Source organism: Plectropomus leopardus, chromosome 2, assembly GCF_026936395.1.
Source record: "Plectropomus leopardus strain MGB_pleo_1.0 chromosome 2, ASM2693639v1, whole genome shotgun sequence".
Taxonomy (NCBI): domain Eukaryota; kingdom Metazoa; phylum Chordata; class Actinopteri; order Perciformes; family Serranidae; genus Plectropomus; species Plectropomus leopardus.
This window is the reverse complement of record NC_142177.1, coordinates 34,168,337-34,188,172: the sequence shown is the minus strand read 5'-3', so window position 1 is coordinate 34,188,172 and position 19,836 is coordinate 34,168,337. Positions and strand designations below refer to the sequence as shown.

General features: G+C 42.0%; 1 protein-coding gene across 8 annotated transcripts in view; it reads right to left on the bottom strand.

Moving 5' to 3' along the window:
* Window positions 1–1,856: 1,856 nt before the first annotated feature.
* ephb2b (eph receptor B2b) overlaps window positions 1,857–19,836 on the bottom strand; it is a 190,338-nt gene continuing 172,358 nt past the window's right edge. For all 8 annotated transcript variants that reach the window (XM_042509373.2, XM_042509381.2, XM_088069277.1 and 5 more), the window contains 5 exons: window positions 15,268–15,483; window positions 14,798–14,947; window positions 10,759–10,952; window positions 9,771–9,926; window positions 1,857–7,525 (listed from right to left, as the gene is read on the bottom strand). In XM_042509373.2, coding sequence (XP_042365307.1) covers window positions 7,417–7,525; window positions 9,771–9,926; window positions 10,759–10,952; window positions 14,798–14,947; window positions 15,268–15,483 — 825 coding nt within the window. In that variant the 3' untranslated portion in view covers window positions 1,857–7,416. The remainder of the gene's footprint in view (window positions 7,526–9,770; window positions 9,927–10,758; window positions 10,953–14,797; window positions 14,948–15,267; window positions 15,484–19,836) is intronic.

Genomic DNA, 19,836 nt, shown 5'->3' with positions numbered 1-19,836 from the left:
AATCAGCATGAGCTGCCATAACTCTAAAAACCCGATTTTGTTCTTCAAGGTCTTGAATGTAACTCTGGGGAAAGATAGTTGCTTGTTGGGTTGGAGGTTCAGTTGGAGTATCAACTCAAAGCATTTGACGAGCTGAGACCGAGACTCAATAATCAGCAGTGTTTCTCCAGAGTTTTATGCTGCACCTTTAAATTAATTACAAGAAATAAACAAAAACAGCACACTGTTTGACTGCTGTCATATACAAGTAAACCCCAATCACCTAATTATCTTCAAAACAAAACATTAGATTGTAGTGTGTTTGCAAGTATTTTTTTCTGTATTTGAGGTGGACGCAGGGCCGTGGCTATGAAACATGGGGCCGTGTGCAGAGGAGCAGGCAGTTAACCCCCCCCCCCATCATTCAAACCACGACAAAAAAGTCTTTGTCTACCCACCGACAGCTCAAACACACCTTTCATCAGACCTGATGGGCTCTATCTGGTGGCTGTAAAAAACACTTCCTGAAAATCTAACTACTGTTTGACATGTAATCAGTCACATAACACTCTGTAATCTCCCCCGGTTGTACGTTCTGACCCTCACGGCTCAGAGGACGGCCCCTCCCCTGTTGGTTCCCATGCTCGGCCGTGCCGGGCCCCGAGTCATCAAGGTGTAAGAAGGTGGGGGACTTACGGGTGGTCGAGACTACAAGTAGAAAGGGTTTGGCGTGCCAGTGGGGGTCCCTCCCCCCCCTCCACCACTGAACTCCTGAACACCTCCTCTCCTGCTTCACGGGGTAAACCTTTTAACACACGCGCCATTCTCCGCCGGGTCAGGCCGAGGTCCCCAGCCTTTCACGCGTCGACCGCTAATGAGGTTTCAAAATCTCCGAGCAAGGTGAAGGGAGTCTGACCTCCACTCAAGAAACCGAGCTGTGGAGAGACGGCAGCGCCGCTGGTCAAATCACTTCTGACATAAAACCACAGAACAATGTGCAGCAGTCTGGCTCCGGGGAAACACTGAGAGAAGTGATGCTCGCTCAAAGGCCCAGTTTGATCTAAAAAAATCATCTACGCTGCTTTCTGGTGAGTACAATATGTGCATTGTACAACGTGGCATTTGTGGATTGTGATCAAATGTCTGCGTGCAGTTCGGTAAATTATTTACTCAAGAAGTTTGAATTTTAACCAACTTTTAGTTGAAGTTCTTGCAGTGTGTGATTTAAAACCCTGATTGTTTTGGTGCAAAATCCAGAGAGCTGTGCAACGTACATAACTACAGGAAGCTGGTTTGTTTCTCGAGTATTTTTTGGAAGTTAAATATGAGGTGGAAACAAATAATCTGCTTGTAGCTACAATAAAAGCTAAACCTTTTCATCTTTTTGTCCAAAGTCTCTTAAGAAATTAAGAAAAAGAGGGAGCTTATTGTTTCATATGAAATGTGGATTTTGGGGGTTCTCCACCATAAAACTTTGAGCTTATAACTCTAATTTCCTGCATTCTGGGGAAAAAGGACCAATTTGGGCCTTTTCTGCATCAAATTGTGGTGTAAATGTCATTAATTTTGTAAAAATGTCAAGTCGGCTACTTTCATGTTTTTATTAAGGGGGAAAAACGCACATGTTCTAAATTTTGAGGGGCACCGCCCTCAAAAAAACCCTCAATGCAGCCATGCTTTTACAATGCTACACAAGTAATAATAACTTACAGAAGTTATTTGTTTTGCATTAAATGTTTCTCCAGTTTGTGAACCCACAGATTACTCACTATCATCATAAAAATATCCAGCGCAGATTATTCCTTCAGAAAGAAAATACAAGTCAAACTACACAATTTACTTTTTTAGGTAAACAAATAAAAAACTTCTCATCACTGTTTTATAACAGATCTTATTTTTTATTGAGGAGAGTCAAGTTGGGCTTTCCATTTTTAGAAAATAAACCAATGACAATATTACAAATAATGAAATTGTTACATCATTCACAGGGTTACAGTCAATATACATTTATACAGAAATACAGGATCTCCCACATCAGTCACAGTGGTCTGAACCGGCACTGGTCTACAACGTGGGCTTTAGAGGACCGGGGAGCACGTGGAGATCCCCGCCTGTACTAACCAACAGCCAGAGTGGTAGTGGGAGGGGGGTGTTTGGGGGCGGGAGGGGGACAACAGAGGGAAACACAGGGTCATGAAGGGGGACACAGGTGGCGTAGTGGTACGACCGCTTGTCCAACAAGAGGGAAAGACACAGCCAGCTGAAGAGTCCTGCACGCGGAGCTCTGCCCGCCGCAGCATTCACAGACCATCTGCACCTGAAAGTGTCAATCCAACGAGCTACATCTGACCACCGCGGCAGCAGAGGGCGCTCTGGCGCTTCGAGCTGCATCCATTCAAACAGGAGCCATTTTCTGTCCACCTCAACAGGAGGCAGACCTCTCGCCTCGACCGCGCTGCAGCTGGGCGGCGTTCAGCCCAGTGGGTACATCCTGGCACGGCTCGTGTTTGTGCACACGATCATGTAACAGTAACACTGAGACTTAACGCTTTTCCTCCGTCCTTCAGAAATTGGCACACGGTGAGGGCAGGAGTGGTTTTTACTTCGCTTCACAGATGTTGAGAGGAGAGAATGTTTTGCTGAAAGTTGCAGTCGGTTGTGTGAAACCATCACCGGCGTCACGACCACACGCGGGAAACGTGTAAAGAGTTTTTTAAACTAGTGTAGATGGAAGATATTTGGTGCTGCAAAACTTAACAATAAAACTATATCTGAAAAGATAAATGTTGTTTCTGGAAAGTGAAAGGCAGAAAATACTGCTTCAAAGGGGAAATCAAGTAAACAGAAAGGACTCAAATACCCTTTTTGTATATACAAAGTCCAGTGTGAAGGATTTTGGGGGATATACTGGCAGAAACTGAATATAATGCAAAACGTTAGTTTTCTTGACTGTGTTATCACCTAAAAATAAGCGCAGCTGTGATTTTGTTAGAATAAGCCAATTAGAAAAGGAGCGGGTCCACATTTATGGAGATCCCCATGTTGCACCGCCATGTTTCTACAGTGGCTCAGAATGGACAAACCAAACACTGCAGGGACATTCACAATTTTGCGTCAGCCACCTTAGTTGGCAGCCGCTCTGCGTCAAACGGCATTGAAAATCACCAATTTTTTATGAGAAAGTGCCAGTTTAAATCACCTGGTATGTTTTCATTTTTTGTTTTTGTGGGTAATTTGGCTCCCTGTAAAAAGTTAAAATAGAAAAAAGGTGAGCACACGGCTATCATCCCCTCTGCAATGTGCTAAACAGTGCAGGAGAAACACTAATTTACAACGTGAAACTGCTTTATTCAGTGTTTTTACCGGTTTAAAATCACCTAGTCCGTTTGTTTTGAAGAGGAGGAGACCTCTGCGGATAATTTTGCTCCCGTTAAAAACCTCCTGGAATTTGGGATCTTAAGTCATGAGGCAAAAAATGGTGAGCACATGAGCTAGCATCCAGTCAGGGACATGCCAAACAGCGTAGGTGAAACACTGATTTGTAACTTGAAACTGCATTTTTAGTGTTTTTGCTGGTTTTAGTCACCTTGTCTGTTTGTTTTAGAAAGAGACCTCTGCAGCTAAAATCGGCTCCCGGTAAAAATCTCTTCCACGTCTGGATACGTCTAGATTTCCAGCTATCAGAGAAAAAAGCGAGCACACATAAGCAGGTGCCGGCGGCCCGTCTTTGATGTGCCAAACCGTTTAGGAGATACACTGACTTGCAGTTTTTTAATGCTTCACATCGCTGGATTTGTTTGTTTTGGAGACGAACGGACCTCCGCTGATAATTTGGCTCCCTGTTAAATCCACCAGAACGATGAACACTGAAGAAGTTTTAGCTGGTTGCAATCTGCTTATCAACAGATGCCACTAAATCCCCGTAAATCTTACACACTGTTCCTCTGAATTCCCCCAAGATCCAATATTCAGGTATTACTGTGAAAGCCATTAAAGTAATGGACAATAATTTCACTTCAATGAAATATTCTGTCTGATTTCAGGCAGGGGATAAAAGAATAATCACCACTCAGTAAAATTTCTTTTAGAAATATGTGCGCCATAAAAACTAACAGATGAATTAGTGAATTGGTTTCTATACATTTTTCAATAGAAATTGGACGTCGTTTTTTTTCCCCCACATTTTGGGCTTTGTTGTAAAGAAAAGCAGCCGGTCTGCTGTTGAAAAGGAAGTCACAACCACTTGAAACACTCGACATAAGTGCGTCAATTTCTTCTCCCCGCTATCACTGCTCAGCTTGAACTGCAACAATTCCTCTCTTTTGTGCCATTGAAATCATAAGATACATAAATACTCGATGCCGTGCTTTCAAACACTCGACATTCAATCAAAAACCCCTTCAGATAAAATGGAAACAACAAACTAACTCTTCCGAAGGAGTTCAACAAAAAGTAGTGGCAAGAAAATACTGACAGTATGCAACATAAAGTCAAATATTTTATGTCTTTAGCAGTAAGCACGCCTGCCCACCCTGTTTAAGGTACTTCCTTGAAGCAAAGTTCAAGGATAATTGCTTGATTAATAACTCAAAGTCTTGGCAGCGTCCGTGGACAAGCATCTGAATGAGCTTTAATGGGGCCGGAGCAGAAACTCGCTCGCCTCGTGTGTACATTAGATTAATTTCTTGAACAACATTAAGCGTTTTTCCCGACGTCGGAATAAATGTCGCACCGTGAGAAGCTTCACAAAAGTGAAGCTGATGAGCTGTTAAGTATTGAGAAATGGAAAAGGAAGAAGGTCTATAGCCGGGTTACAAAAGCATGTTGGCATCAGTGGCATTTAGGTCATCACTTCTCACTCGCTTCTCGGCTATGACTAACGGCTCCTGATTGTCCTCCTCCCAGTTTCATATGTTATAAAAGCTTCCAGTGAAAATATTCACTCTGATGTGTTGCACTGCAGATGAAAAGAATATGGGAGGAGAGGGTTATGGAGCAGAAAGAGAATAAAAAACGCTCCACTCATGTCCTTGAATTCTCCGGAGAGCCGGAGATAATGAAAGGTAAGACGACGGGAGTGCAGGAGGGTTTCTTTAACCGGGGCTTTGGTGCTAAAGCTGTCTGTAGTGACACCACAAAAACTCAAGTCTGATTTGGTACGAGCGAACATGGAAGCATTGTCCAGTCTGGGTTTTTTTTCCAGACACAACTGCACGGCCGATGAGTGTCAGTTCGCCTGCCACGGTTGATGCTTATAAAGTCGAAGAGACGAAACCAGACAACTGCCGAAGGCCGACTGCACGGAGATCAGTGGGAGCGGCAGACAGGTGGCTGCCAGGCATGTGCGTGATCAAGGGGAGAATCAGTGCCCGGACAGAGCGGCTGTGATCGGGGCGCGGCCGCCCCGCTGTGACCGGACACATCTGACCGATGGTTCACAGCTGGACGTCCGTGTCTGGCTGTCAGGTCTCGGAGCTCCGCTCGCAGTAGGAACTGCGCTGCTGGTATCACTTATTGGCTGTATACATACAACCCCCGCCTGCTTCATCACCGTCTCCAGGGAATCACTGCATTGCTACGAACGCCGTCTTTTTCCCCCCGAATAACCTTTCACATCGACGCAAACGATGACTGACAGCTCTGTACTCATGAGACAGGAAGCCACACAATAAATGCATATACTGTCTATAAAATCAAAACCTGTCACAGGGAACTTTATCTACATGTTTTTGTGCACCAACAAAATAAAAGTCTAAGCATTGATGGAAGATCCAGAGTGTTTGTTGGAGTCAAACAATAGACTCAGTGCAGAAAAAAACAAAATAATAATAACAATTCAATAATATCCATACAGAAAATTGCAAAAATATAACACCTTGCATTTTTTTTTTTTAATTCAACAAACGCCTGATTGTAAAGTCTATTCATGACTGTATGTGTGTGTAAAATAACCATGTGTGGTATCAAAACTTTAACATGTCTTTTCAAAAAAAAGGAAAACTGGAAGAAGAAACACTGAGTATAATGCAGCCACATTACACTTCATAAAGTGTGTCAAATCCAAGCTCTTACCCAAACAGAGTTCTAGTAATTGCAGCAAATCAAAGCACTGTGAAATTAACCACTCACTCAGCATGCTATCAAACACGAGTCCCCGACGCTTCGGGAGCCACTGTGTGCACGTGGCACGTGTGTGTGTGCACAGACGGCGCCGGAGATGAAGGAGGATGCTGTAACGGGACACTGCATGTACGTGGATGTCGACAGTAGAAACTGTTTCTTTTTGTGTGAATTTATGTTGGTTATTTTTTTTCTCCACAAGCTATTTTTCACAAAATAAGGAAAGAAACTGATGCTGACAACAACTTAAATCCTCCCTGTGGTCAGTTCTTCTGCTCCTGAACTGATCAGTTTCTTCTGAGTCGTCGCGTTATGGCAGGTCAAGTGCATCTGATATGTACAATACAGGATCGTGATCGGGGTGCAGAAAAAGGGAAGAGTTCTATTTGGCAGGCTGTGAATAATTCACCGTGAAAGAAAACAAACTTTGTCTATAGTGAGAGGAAGCATGGTGAGACGGAATTCTTCATCACAAAATTTCACACAATATAGAAAATTACTTGCAATGAAAAAAAAAAGTTTTTTTTCTTTTTTTTGAGTGAATTGTCTGAATGAATGTGTTTTTGACATCAGTCTATGCCAAATGTCCCATTTCATGGTTTTTTAATTTATTTTCTCTCCTGGGGAAACAGTCAGGAGTGCACGTCGAGTTGCTCAGTTCCCTCTGCGGTTTCAGAGGGCCGCAGAGAACTCTGATGTCCTCGTGATGTCCAAAATTAAAAAGATGCAAAGACAATATCCACACCTTCGCTGAGGATGGCCTCCTCAGCTCCTCCTTGTTTTCTTTTTTTCTCGCCCTTTTAAAGGGTAGCTTTCCTACTCAGTTCGTCTAGTGTACAAGCTTATATCATCTATAAATTTAGATAAACTCCTTGCCTTTTCTCAGTTTTTCTTTTTTTGTCCTTTAAAAAATTCTTTACAAAATTATCAGAACAAACAAACCAAAAAAAAAAAAAAAAAAATGTTCAAATGAAAAGTGGTGGAAGATTGAAAAAATGTGTTGCTGGTCACTTCTAACCTCCCGTGTTTCTGGCTCCAACGGTGGGTCGGCTGTGGGTCCTCATCACGTTTCCACAACTCTCCACAGCCGATTCCCAAAAGATGGAGGGAGAGAGTCAGGGTGAGGGGATGAGAGGAGGAGAGAGGAAAGTATAGAGGAGAACGAGGGATGAATGGTAGTCCGGTGGGAAGACCAGACACACTGTAACGCGAAAAAACTCCATCCTCCGCACCCAGAGCCCTGCATCCCAACTGCCCTTTTTTTTTTCTTTTTCTTTTTTTTTTTTTTTATACCCCCCTCTGCTCCACTCGGGAGGGTCAAACCTCCACTGACTGGATCTGGTTCATCTGTGCCCGCATCATCTGGACGCTGTTGAGGATCTTCTTTTGATGGCCCGCTAACGTCACTCCAACCCTCAGGATGTCACTGTGAGGAGAGACAGATGTCGGGATTATGTTACCACAGAGCATAAACACTCTATCTGCTGTACAGCATCTATCTTTGTCTATCAACAACACAACATATGGAGGCATCACAGGACGGCCGGCAGAGAACAGCTGAAAGGAAAAACATATATGAAAACTGAGATGACAGTAAAGTAACGGGCATGAAACAGCTGCGTGCTCATCCGTCTATGAGGACAGAAAGCTTATATAATCACAGAAAAATGTTTAGATGCCACTTTAGTGTGTTTTTCTGTCGACTGACTCACGCGGTAAACCCCAACACATCTCCTACCACCAAAACAAAATGCTGCAAATTTAACATCTCATTGACTCCAGTCTCGTCACAGAAATCATATGTTGTATAAAAATGGTGAAACAGAGCTGCGGACTCGGATTGGAGCGCCACAGGAGTCGCAAATTTGATGATTTTAGACTGGACCTGAAATATAAAAAAATAACAGCTTGCAACTTGACTTGGACTTTATCACGAATGACTTGGACTTTAGCCGTTTGACTTGAATATATCTGATACTTTCCCCCTGCCCGAAGATTTAAATGTATGCTCTTTAAAAAGTGTCATTAATTGGTTCATGAATCAATTCACAATAATCAGGGTTTCACACACATTCGTTTATTTGTGACGTCCTGCCACGATTAAAAACGCCACGTGTTGCATTTATATTTTTGGAGCTGTACTCTGGGCACAGACGGAGCAGCAGAACATCAGGCAGAGTGAAAGTGAAACTTCAGTGTTCAGGGTCTAAAAGTTTGCTTTCACTTTCGTCTGAACCAGCTGCTCCTCTCATACATTGATTTGATTTGATCGGCTCTGACGGGATCGACAGATCAGTTATCCACCCTACGACTCCTCCAACTTCTGCTGAGGAAAATAAAATCCTCATGATGAGTTTTGTCTGTGCTACGTTAAGAGACCCAAAAAACGTCAGGATTTAAGGAGGGGACACAGAATAATTAAAAAAAAAGGACGCACACAGGATGCAAAAAAGTGGAAGTTTGTTTCCTACAGCTTGAGGCAAGTTAGATTTTCAGATATTTTAAGCCTTTTTTTAATGCCACTCAGAATGAAATCTAAGACCAATTTTACAATAACCAAAACTGAAGGAAAAATAATAACCACCATAAAGTACTTCAAGTCTGGAACAATTTTTCCCAAATGTTATTTGTAACATAAAACTTTTTTGATCAGTTTAAAAAGTAAGATAATCTACTTCAAATGCTGAAAATACTTTATATTTTTTAGGGTAGAACAAAGGAGTATTTGTTGGCTCTTCCATCCTGGTCTGCGTGAGATGAAAGCCAGAGGCATTCAGTTAATAATGGAAAAAATAGATGTTACTAATTATTTCAGATTTTACAATGTAATGTAATGGGGAAAAACCCCATAAAATGGTACATACCATGTCTAAACATTTTTAAGACTTTTGAAAGATTGATTCAAGACATTTAAATACCAATTACGGCTTTAATTTTAGATTAATGAATTCATTGCTTTTAGGACTTTTTAAGGACCCAAGGGAACCCTGATTACATTTTACATGAGTACATTATGACCTGTTTAAGACTCAAAACGCAAAAGTTGAAGACTTGGAACTGGTCAATCTTGATTTTAGACTCACTTGTGACTTGCAAAATAATAACTTGGCTCCAACTCTGTATCATGGCAGCGGTAACAGCTTCTTAACTATCCGACAATAACATTTTCTCTCTCCTAATTTTAAATCTCAACAGTAATCACACTTATTGGATTACACATTACCATCTGTTTTCTTCAAGAGTGAAGCATCTCTGTGGGTTAATCTCTGGCTCGTGATGCTGTTATCCACAGACAGGAAATGATTTTATCTGTTTCTCCACAGGTGGCATTCTTAACATGATTATATCTTGTGTTTCGGAATGATTTTCCTCCTAATATTTTGGCTAACCGACCCCATTTTATGATCTCAACCCTTAGAGTGAGGTCAAAGAGAGGCCTGCTGAACACACGGCAGAGAATAAAGGGCGCAGTTGTGGCTTGGAGCTATTGTGCCCACTGTTCAGCTTTGCAAGGGCGGAATTACGATCTGTTAATTACATGCAGAGCAGCTCTTTTATATAATGGGCCAGAGGCAGAGTCTGCTGCTCGTTCAGGTTTATACGAGACTTGGAGAACTCTCGTTTTCCCCGTGCTTATCAGACCCAGAACGGCGGGAATCATCGACACTTACTCCATGGTCATCTGGGACACCACATCAAATGTAGAAAAGTCAGCACTGGCAAAGTTGTCTTTGTACTGGCCCATCTTGATGGCATCCAGCCACTCGTCCACAGTGCTGAAGCTGGAGAAGTCTGGGATGCTGCGGTCCAGGAGAGGGAGATGAACACTGAGGAGGGACACAAACCGGAGCCATTAAGTTTAAATGATAATACAAAATGGCAGGTCCAAAATCACAAACAGCCCCGACCACCTGCACATGATTCAAACATGAATTATTATATTACGTTTTCAAAAGGCTAGACAGAACTTCGGGAATCCCACCGGCCTGATCCATGAACCAATATTTTCCAAACTGATTCCTCATAAAGTGTATTTTCCAAATGAAGTGATAGGCTTCAAGGAGCCAATATATCCCCTCAGTGTCTGTGGAAAATCTGGCCCTCAGTCCCGCACGCCACCACAAATGAAAGTACAGACAGGGATAATGGAAATCAGTAAACCCTCACTCTCAAAGGAAACTAACACCCAGAGCAGAAACGCTTCAAAATGTTTTGTTTTGAAAATTGCACGACGGCTTCAATCCAGGTTTCGCCTGAAGCGCTCGTGGGAAGGATTTGATCTATCAAACCGAAAGGCTTTAATTTACATAACCGCTCGGCGCCAGGAGAAACAAGAGACACTGTGTTCGGAAAAAAAAAGTCAACTGTGCCACGGATGGCACTTTGGCAGGAGCACGAATTTCCTGTTAGGAAGAGGAAAGCCTTTACATTTAGAGAGGATCAGATGCATTTTATTGTTCAAGATGTTATCCACATCAATGTGAAATGATGCTAAAAGCAGAGGCCTTCTTGTGGGATGCCTACAGAGACGAGATAAAACACACATGCAGATCCCACACTGACACTCATCTGCACCATATGTTATGGCTGCAAGAATTACTGACAGACACGAGCAAATCACTTAAAACAAATTCGATCAGCGGCCGTGCTGACGCTCACCCTGATGATAACGGGGTCATGGCCTTTAGCGTGTTGGGGTTGCGGATCATCTTGTCGAGGTTGTTGACGATCTGACTGAACTTGGGCCGATTGTTGCGGTCCTTCTGCCAGCAGTCCAACATGAGCTGGTGCAGCGCGCTGGGACAGTCCATGGGTGGGGGCAGCCGGTAGTCCTGCTCGATGGCGTTGATGACCTGCAGGGGGAGACAGAGATCTTAGAGGGTCGCTAAGAGGCTCTAAGATCAGTTGATGGACAGGAGAAAGTGTGCGATCCAGTGGAAGACGTACTTCCAACGTTTTCCAACAGCAAAAACCCTGTTTTCAAAACTCTACTTAAAAGGGGAAACCACCTAAATTAAGAATGATATTTCCATGGCCAAGAAGTTTTATCAGTGTGAGTGAACATGAGCTTCTCTCTCAAAGCCAGAACCCAGAAAAGTAAGTCGCAAATTTGTGATGTCATCAGGTATTAACACTGGACTTGCTCCATAGACAATGTTTGGGAGTCTGATTTTGTGTTTTATTTTTTTTCATTCATTAATTTATTCATTCATTAAGTCTCGATGGATCACTGAGAGCAAGCTCTAATTTACAGTGACGTCGAGAAAACTACATTCCACAAAAATAAAAGTAAAAGTGCACATCAAAGACTAATGAAATACTAAAACCAATTTAAACAATACAATTTTTTTTAAAAATGAGATTATAAAAGATTAAAAAGACAGCTGCAGACAGTGACAGAATTATCGCTGATTAGAGATCTGAAACCACCAATGAATACAAGTAAACTGAGTTTCAGGGCGGTTTGTAGGACGCTCCATACGTCGGGCGGCAGAGAAGCTAAAAGTGGTTTTCCCAAGTTCACTGTTAACTCTAAATATCTGAAGTACAAGCCAGTCACTGGAAGGAGTATGGTAAGATCCTGGACCACTTCAACAGTGTGGACATAAAAGGCTGAAGACCACCGATAACGGCCTTGTTTACAAACAGATACCAGTGAAAATTAAATTTTATACCCAAATGAGCTTCATTTTATTTTAGTGTCCTCGGTTGAAAAACCTCAATCATTGTCAGTGGAGAAGCTCCAGACTTTATACTTGATGATATCACAAGTTTTGACTTGAAATCAGGGGTCAAAAAGTCAAAAAGTTTACAGCATCAAACACTTCTTTTCCTACATTCTGATGAATTTTCATGCACTTACTTGTTGTGCCTTTTCTGCATCAATTTATGGTGCAAATGTCTTCTGTCAGTTCTTATTGGAGGCGGACAAACGCACATGTCCTAAATATTTAATAGGACTTGTCCCCTACGTACCCTGCTAAATCTACGCCTAAGTGGTGAGATAAATGTGGTGGAGAAAAAGTCCCACACTACCGTCTCACAACTTTGTATTTCCAAGAATAGCGAGGAGTAGGGCAGGTCATGCCTTCGCTATCCTAAGAAAAACAAATTCACTATCCTCTGAAATATTGTACAGTAGTATACAGTAAGTATACAACAACATACAATGGAAATATTAAAATAAAGTACAAATACCTCATACTACATCCATATATACAGCACTTAATTTAAAGCCATGTTTAGAAGAGAATGGCCCTAAAAGAACAGAAAAAAACCATCTGCGTTCATATGATAACATTGTGGAAAAGATCCTCGTTTACACGGATTTGCAAAAACAACCGAAAGCGCTGTTGTGTGCATGCCAGGCCAGTATCTGGTGGTGTAACTTTTGTAAAGACACACCACAGGAGTACACCACATGCATGCGCGAAATGCGGACGTGATGTCACAGTTCTCATGATGCACGCATCGGCAGTTTACACGGTGACAGAAGGGGCTGCGTTTCCAAAAGATTACACTCTGGAGCCGGTTTCAGAAGTTCGTGTTTTCAGCCCCCCAAAACGCCGTTGTCATATCAACAAAAGGCCAAACCGCAACAACATTTTAATGTTCTATGCAAAAACCGTTGCCGTGTAAATGTACAGAGTTATTTTCCAGCACTGATTCAATCCAATTACTAAACATTCTCTCTTGTTGTATAGAAGTTATGTGTATATAATAAATATGATATGTTAGTGTTTTTGGATAAACTCCCACATTTAAGTGAAGTTTACAGCAGTCATGTCTAAAATGAAGTAAATACTGGCGCTGATGCTCTTTCTCATGTTTAACAAGAGCAAGTGTGCCTCTCGCCATGTGATGAAAACAACTGCTGCAGTCATTACTGCGACTTACTCCAAGAGTCAAAACTGTTAAATTATGGTTATTACTTAAACACATATAAATGTAGAAATACATATATTTGTGCACAAATCACCACTTTAGCTCTTCATGTGAGGAGCTGTTAAACACCCGTCAGGTCATTAAGAACATAAACCTTATTCCACCAGCTTCACACTCCTGCCAGCGGTGACCTCATCGGCGGCCTTTACAAAGTATTTAATGCTCTCTCTCCCTGCAAAGTCACATTAAAGATACATCTGGTTCTGGCCGCTGATGTTTTTGGTCGAGGGGGGCACACAGAGGTGGTGCACGGTTAACAGAGTGAAACAACCCGGAGGACACTTTGTGACGAGGACGCACAATCCCCTGCTCATTATCGGGGCCATTAAAGGAGCTCCATTCAGACTCAGATTAATCTCATTCATGAGACCTCCAAACGAGGACCCCGATGGAGCAGAAACACTATCTGGAGCTGCTAATAAGATAACCGTTGAGGTCCTCAGTCCCTCTTAGCACATTAGTGTTCTCACTTTCAATTTGAAACTATTTTCATTATCTCTCTCCCCATAATTTGCTCTCTCCTCTGCTACCCAGAGGGAGATAGGAAATGGAGGCTCCAGTCAAGAGCAGAAATTGTCCACTGAGCACCGCCGTGCATTTCAAATGATCTGATTATGTCTCTGCGGTGAGTGTGGGGGAATTTTCATATAAAACCCATGAGTGAAAGCTGCTGTTTAGCTGTGGGAAAGCAGATACGATGACAAAATGTATCTCGGAGGAGTCTGTAATGAAATTCAGGAAGGAGGTTATGTACATATATGTGAGGCCGTGTTTCAAAAAATGTTTAACAGGGATTTGACTGAAGAATCAACATCAATTTTAAAAATGACTACAGGCAAGTTAACTCTTTGAAACCTGAGCTAATTGGCCTGATTTCTTTTAAAAACATGAGAGGAAAGCAAAGAGCAACTAAAGAATAAATAACTTGGATTGCCCAGCAGCTCGCAGGCGCCCCATTTACAAAGCCTATGTCCTCGCCGCAGCAGCCGTGGGTTCAATTCCAACACTTGGCCCTTTGCTGCATGTCATCACCTCACTCTCCCCACTTCAAGCTCTGGCTGTCCTATATAATAAAAGCAAAAAACCCCAAAAATAAACTTAAAACAAAAAAAAGATTAGATAACCCCCAAATTTGCAAGAAATTTGTGAAAAGTAAAAGAAAACAAAAAACCTTCAAACAAAAAAGGAAATAACCTAACCTAGACATTTTTCCCTAAAAATAATTTTTTAAAATCTAATATTTCTTGCTATTTGTGAAACATTTCTTGCTAAGTTTCTCACTGCCTTTTCCCATGTTTTTTAAAAGGAATCAAATTTGCTTTTTTTTTTGTCCCCCTTTGAAACATGAGCTCGATTTCTTCCATATCATAGAAGGCAGTGAAGAACGAAAAAGGAATTAATTAGAAAGAAAAAAAATAATATCTAAAAATGAGAGAAAAAAACAAAAAACAAGGAAATGACTTGGAAAAAGTGCTTGAAACTCATTTTAAATATATAGTCATCGTAATTTAAAATGCAGTTTTTTCCCTAGCTTTTCTCTTTTTTTTCTAGACATTTTTCCTTAGTTTAAAAAAAAAAATTTTTTTCTACATCTACTTATTTCATGTAATTTGTGGAACATTTTTTTACTGTTACTCCCAAAGTTTTTGAAAGAAATTGCTCAGGATTCATATGCTTGAATACTTGCAAAAGGTGTCTAAAAGGAGCAAAAGAAAAGTGATGTTGATCCAGGTTTTAAGGGTTAAACACATACATCTTGATTGGTCATGTCCCAGTAAGGCCTCTCTCCGTAGGACATGACTTCCCACATGACGATCCCATAGCTCCACACATCACTGGCGGAGGTGAACTTCCTGTACTGGATGGCTTCGGGTGCAGTCCATCGGATAGGAATCTTCCCTCCCTGCAAACACAAAGAGCACAACCTCAGCGGAGGGAAGCGACACCGAAACCCGACCGTCACAGTGTCCTGGCTCTGGAGAGAGACAGCGTTCACGGCAACAATGCTGATGGTAATCCAAACTGGGAGGTGGATATAACAAAACCCCTGGGAGTGAAGTGTGGTACATGAAATACTGGAGGAGGAGGAAGGGAGGAACAGGTGAAGGGATGATGTTTGTATCGATAGGGAGAGCGGTGTGGGAGTGAGCTGCAGTGGATGTCAGGTGACGGTTAAACGAAAGCGCACGATAAAAGGGACTTTCAGTCAGCATGTTTCCTTACCAGAGCACTGGTGTAGGTGGGGTCTGATGTGTCGTCCTCCAGGAAGCGCGAGAGACCGAAGTCCGACACCTTGCACACAAGGTTGCTGTTGACCAGGATGTTTCGGGCAGCGAGGTCACGGTGCACGTAGTTCATGTCGGCCAGGTATTTCATGCCCGAGGCGATGCCGCGCAGCATACCGACGAGCTGGATCACCGTGAACTGCCCATCGTTTTGCTGTAAAACAGACATATTGTGTTACAATAACGTATTAAAGAAAAGTGTGATTCTGAGTCGCCTGACTACATGTGCAAATATTCAGGCCAGCAGGATGAATTCGAAATTCTGATTTGAGTCAAAGACACATAAAGAGTGGATTTATAGGTTTGATGCATTAATGTGAAGGGCTACAAGCAAAACAGGCCGTGGTTTTTTAAAACTTTTTCAAATTCTGATGACGGAAGTTTTTCTTTGTACAAGACGCTTTAATCACATTTTAACTCTTCGCACAGTGGCTTTAAAGCAAAGTTCAGACTGCAGACAAAAAGGGCCCAAATCTAATATTCATTCATTAATTTATTACCCCTATGTGATCTGTTTTTTTTGTTGTTTTTTTTTTCAAAACACTGTGAACAGCACAAATCACACAGAATTAGGAATTTTCAATTTTGATTGAAAAACAGTTTTGTTCAGTCTACAAGTCTAAGTGCTTTTTCTTTTTTTGGCTGGTCACAGTATTTAATAAATATGTCCAATATCAGACTCCAGTGGGAACTGCTCCTGAAGTGACCTGCATGGCACAGAGTTTAATAACAAAGACGTCAGACGCAGCACACTGACGTAAAGAAGTAAACATGGAGGCAGTTAAGGTTGGAGGTTATGGTTTCATTTTGTTGTGCAGTGGAAGCAAATTTGGCAAATAATGAGCAGAAGATAACGAGGATGGGGAGAAAGACAGCAAAATATTTAATCATGGCTGTTTGTGGAGAAATGGCTGCTACTTCTAAACAGAGTTGTGTGTGGATAAGATGAGAGGGAAATCCAGGCGCTCCAAGAGTATGAAAGCGTGAAAAACTTGGAGGAATTACATTAAAAGCCTTTATTATAGTGACTACATCATTAAAAAAGCCAACATGTTTCGACCAAACACCGGCCTTCGTCAGGGCTTCAAAAACGAAGAGAGTTGTGTGTGGGACCAGATTCAGGAGTGGTGGGATCGAGACACCATTGGCTTCACTGAAACAGATTTCATCCAAAATTTCAGGATGTGAAAGTTTACTTTTAAGTCCGTCTGTCAGTGCTGCTCCAAAAGGCTGTCGTAGTGAGACACGCGTCGACAGTGACGAAAAAGTGGCATGAATTCTGATATAAGAGTTCAGACTGAGGTCTGTGGAACTGGACACAAAGTGTTAAAATGGCACTGAAAATCAAACGTTAACAATGAAAAAAGAATAACTGAAAATCAATGAACTTTTTTTTTTGTCTTCATGTCAGTCTTTCAGGACGGTGGGTCGAGAAGAGATTATATGTAAATCACACTTTCCCTGCCCTGAAACTCCTCCCGTCTCAGCTCAAACACTGACAACACAAAACTGAAACTGAAAAAAAAAATCTGCAAAAAAAAAGACACTGAAAAAGAAGTGACATAAAGAACAAAAATTAGATCATCATTGAATTATTTGAATATAATAAAAATAATTTGAACTGTCATTTATTTCCAGTGGGACATTTTCAGTTTTTAGTGCCAGTGTTTGTCTTTGCAACGCCAAATTTTATTTTCGATGCCAACAGTTCTAGCTCCACAGAGATCGCATTGCACAAAAAAAAAAAGAAAAAAAGAAAATCAGATGTGTAACTGATTTAAAACAACATATGAAAGCGGCCCAGATCTGAATTGAAAAGATTAGTCCCCATGTGTGCAGGGCGCGGGGTTGATTTGGACCACTTTTGTTTGGAGCCTAAGATAATAAAATATCTAAAACTGTTTCTATTGTTCTACTGAACAAAAATTGATTACTTTCCCTTCAGAACTCATCATCTCTGAACAAAATGTGCCATTAATAACACAAAACGATTCCCACTTCACTCCTTTTAGTCAAATCATAATCATTTCATTGTGACATGTCGACTTGTAACCCAACCCATATGTGTCTAACGCACAAAAGTTACTTTGTAGAATGAGTTTCTGTGAAGAGGCCCTGCAGGACACCAGCAGTCAGGTTCGGGTTGGGCTCTGCTGGCCTCGGCGGGGCTGGGCAGGGCTAAGCTGGGTCTGGCTGGCTGTCCACAGCTGTTCCCCTCCACGGTTTGGTGAGGGCTTTACCCCATGCATGGAGAGCGTCTGGAGCGACTCTGCAGCTGTGCCTCCAACTGCGCACACCTGCACTCTCCACACCACCCACCACGACGCCCGGAGAACAGAGGATTCCAGAGAATGGAGCCTGGGAGCTCGGGGACGGGTGTGTGGACAGACGGAAAGACCAGGAGAGGGAACTGGAAGGGCAGGCCAGCAGAGCCCCGAGCAGAGCCATATTAACAGTCTGCATGACCGCTCCACTCGCCTATTTCTCCTTCAAACACTCTGCTGCTCATTAGGCGAGCGGGTGCTTCTCCTCACGTCAAGCTGCTCTTCCTCGTGTACCACAGCAATTAAGCAGAATGCATTATTCATGAAACCTTTCTCACAAATACACATTGCCACCTAGAGTAATCTGTGCGTTGTGTTTGCGTATACTTTAATTGGAAAGATTCCTCCAAAGTCTGTCAGGTCAAGTTAGGTGGAAGAAACAACCAGGAGTGTGTAGGACTGTGTGAATCAGGGTTGAGCATTATTTATTCATATAAAAATAATGTTTTATATTAAAGACGGACTTTTATTCTCTTTACTTTTGCTGCTGGTTCCGGACAGCAGTCCAGCTCTGATCGATTTCTTTCTTTCTGTACTCTGCAGGTTTTTTTTCTGCAGCAGCGGAGACGATCCAGCAGACAGCTCACTTCAGACTCCAGTGACCATTCTCAAATAACCGCCCACCAATCACCTCGCAGAAGACGCACACCATGTTCAGAGGCTTTGACACTGTCAGCAATTGTTGTCATAACTGTCACCGCGAGGTGCTGCAGAGGTTCCCCGTTGTTTTGAATACAATGTGCTGTCAAATATGTTTAGCAAACATCTACATATACACAAACACCCTTCACCGCCAGATCAAATTCCAAAAAGAGCTGATGCTTTGTGTCTCCCGAGGTCGGAGGCAAAATGCAAATAAAGACTCAGTCTGAGCAGTGCGCTGACAGCAGCTCGCACGTCTTCCTCAGGATGGTTTTCATGTCGGCTTGCAGCAGCGGGCTTAATCTGACTATCAGGGTGGGTATTAAACTGGTGGAAATCGGTAGAGAATTGGTAGAGGCTGGTGTTTTCAGGTGGTTTAAAAATGCTGTTCAATTCTTCAAAAATGTAATGGTTCTTCTTAAATGCATACCTCATCAACTGCATATATACTGCACATCTGAATCCACAGAACAACTGTTTTTGGTACAACGCTACTGTCCTGCAGTCAGCATGTCTACAGATATCAAACACTTTAATTTGATGCTTTTACGACCTTTCAAGATCTTTTATGACCAAAGTTATGACTGATTTTTGGACAAGTCATCTCTCTTATTAAAGCAAAAGTGTAAATAGGTCTTTTAACACTGCCTGTTCAAAGCAGGAGACCCACTGCAGGAGATTTACAGAGCAGCTAATAGCAGTTAGCAGCTAAATCAAAGAAGAAGAGCAGCAGTCTTAAATGTTCGCAAATGCGACAAAACAATCAGGTCTGGGAGCTCAGATCAGCCACCGTTTAACATAGCACCACTGTACGCTGTTTTGTCTTTATGGGGAATCAAAAAGGAAAAGACTGCGAGCAGTCTGACTAAAAGGTATGTGAGCGAGAAATGGATCAAGAGAGGAAGGGTGGTCGGGGTGCCCACAGAAACTGCCTCTGCATCAGGCCCCTGGTGCTGTGCAGAGGCAGGTTATATGTAGGAATGTGGTTGTTATAAATTAGGTTAATCTACATTTTACGAACAGGTAAGTGCAAGAATAAAGTAAAAAGACAGTATTAGGTTCAATGGTAGATTTAAAGATTTGGAACATCATAAATGTGGACTTTCATGTAGAGGAGCTTGACTCATTTTGACAAAGGAATATTAAAGGATGAATAAATGAAATAAGCTGAAATCTTTGTGATAGTTTGACCTCACAAATTCACATTTAAGACTATTTAATGACTTTTCAAGGAGCTGCAGACACTGACTGACTGTGGTACATAACACTACACGACACTTTTTTTTCACTTCAGGAAATCCAACGTCTTAAGCTAATTTATAATGTGGCATTCTCACCGCACTTAGACTGGCAAACTCTCTGTGTCGCATTAAACAGAGAGTTCCCATTACATCATTTGAAGTAAAACTAAAAATAAACCTTTTTTTGGCAGAGATCATACATCTCCAATTTCCATAAATCAGAGGCCCTTTTCCGCTCTGTCCAAAAATGCAAAAGAGCAATTAGTGAGGATGAAAGCATACAAAAAAAAGTCATATTAG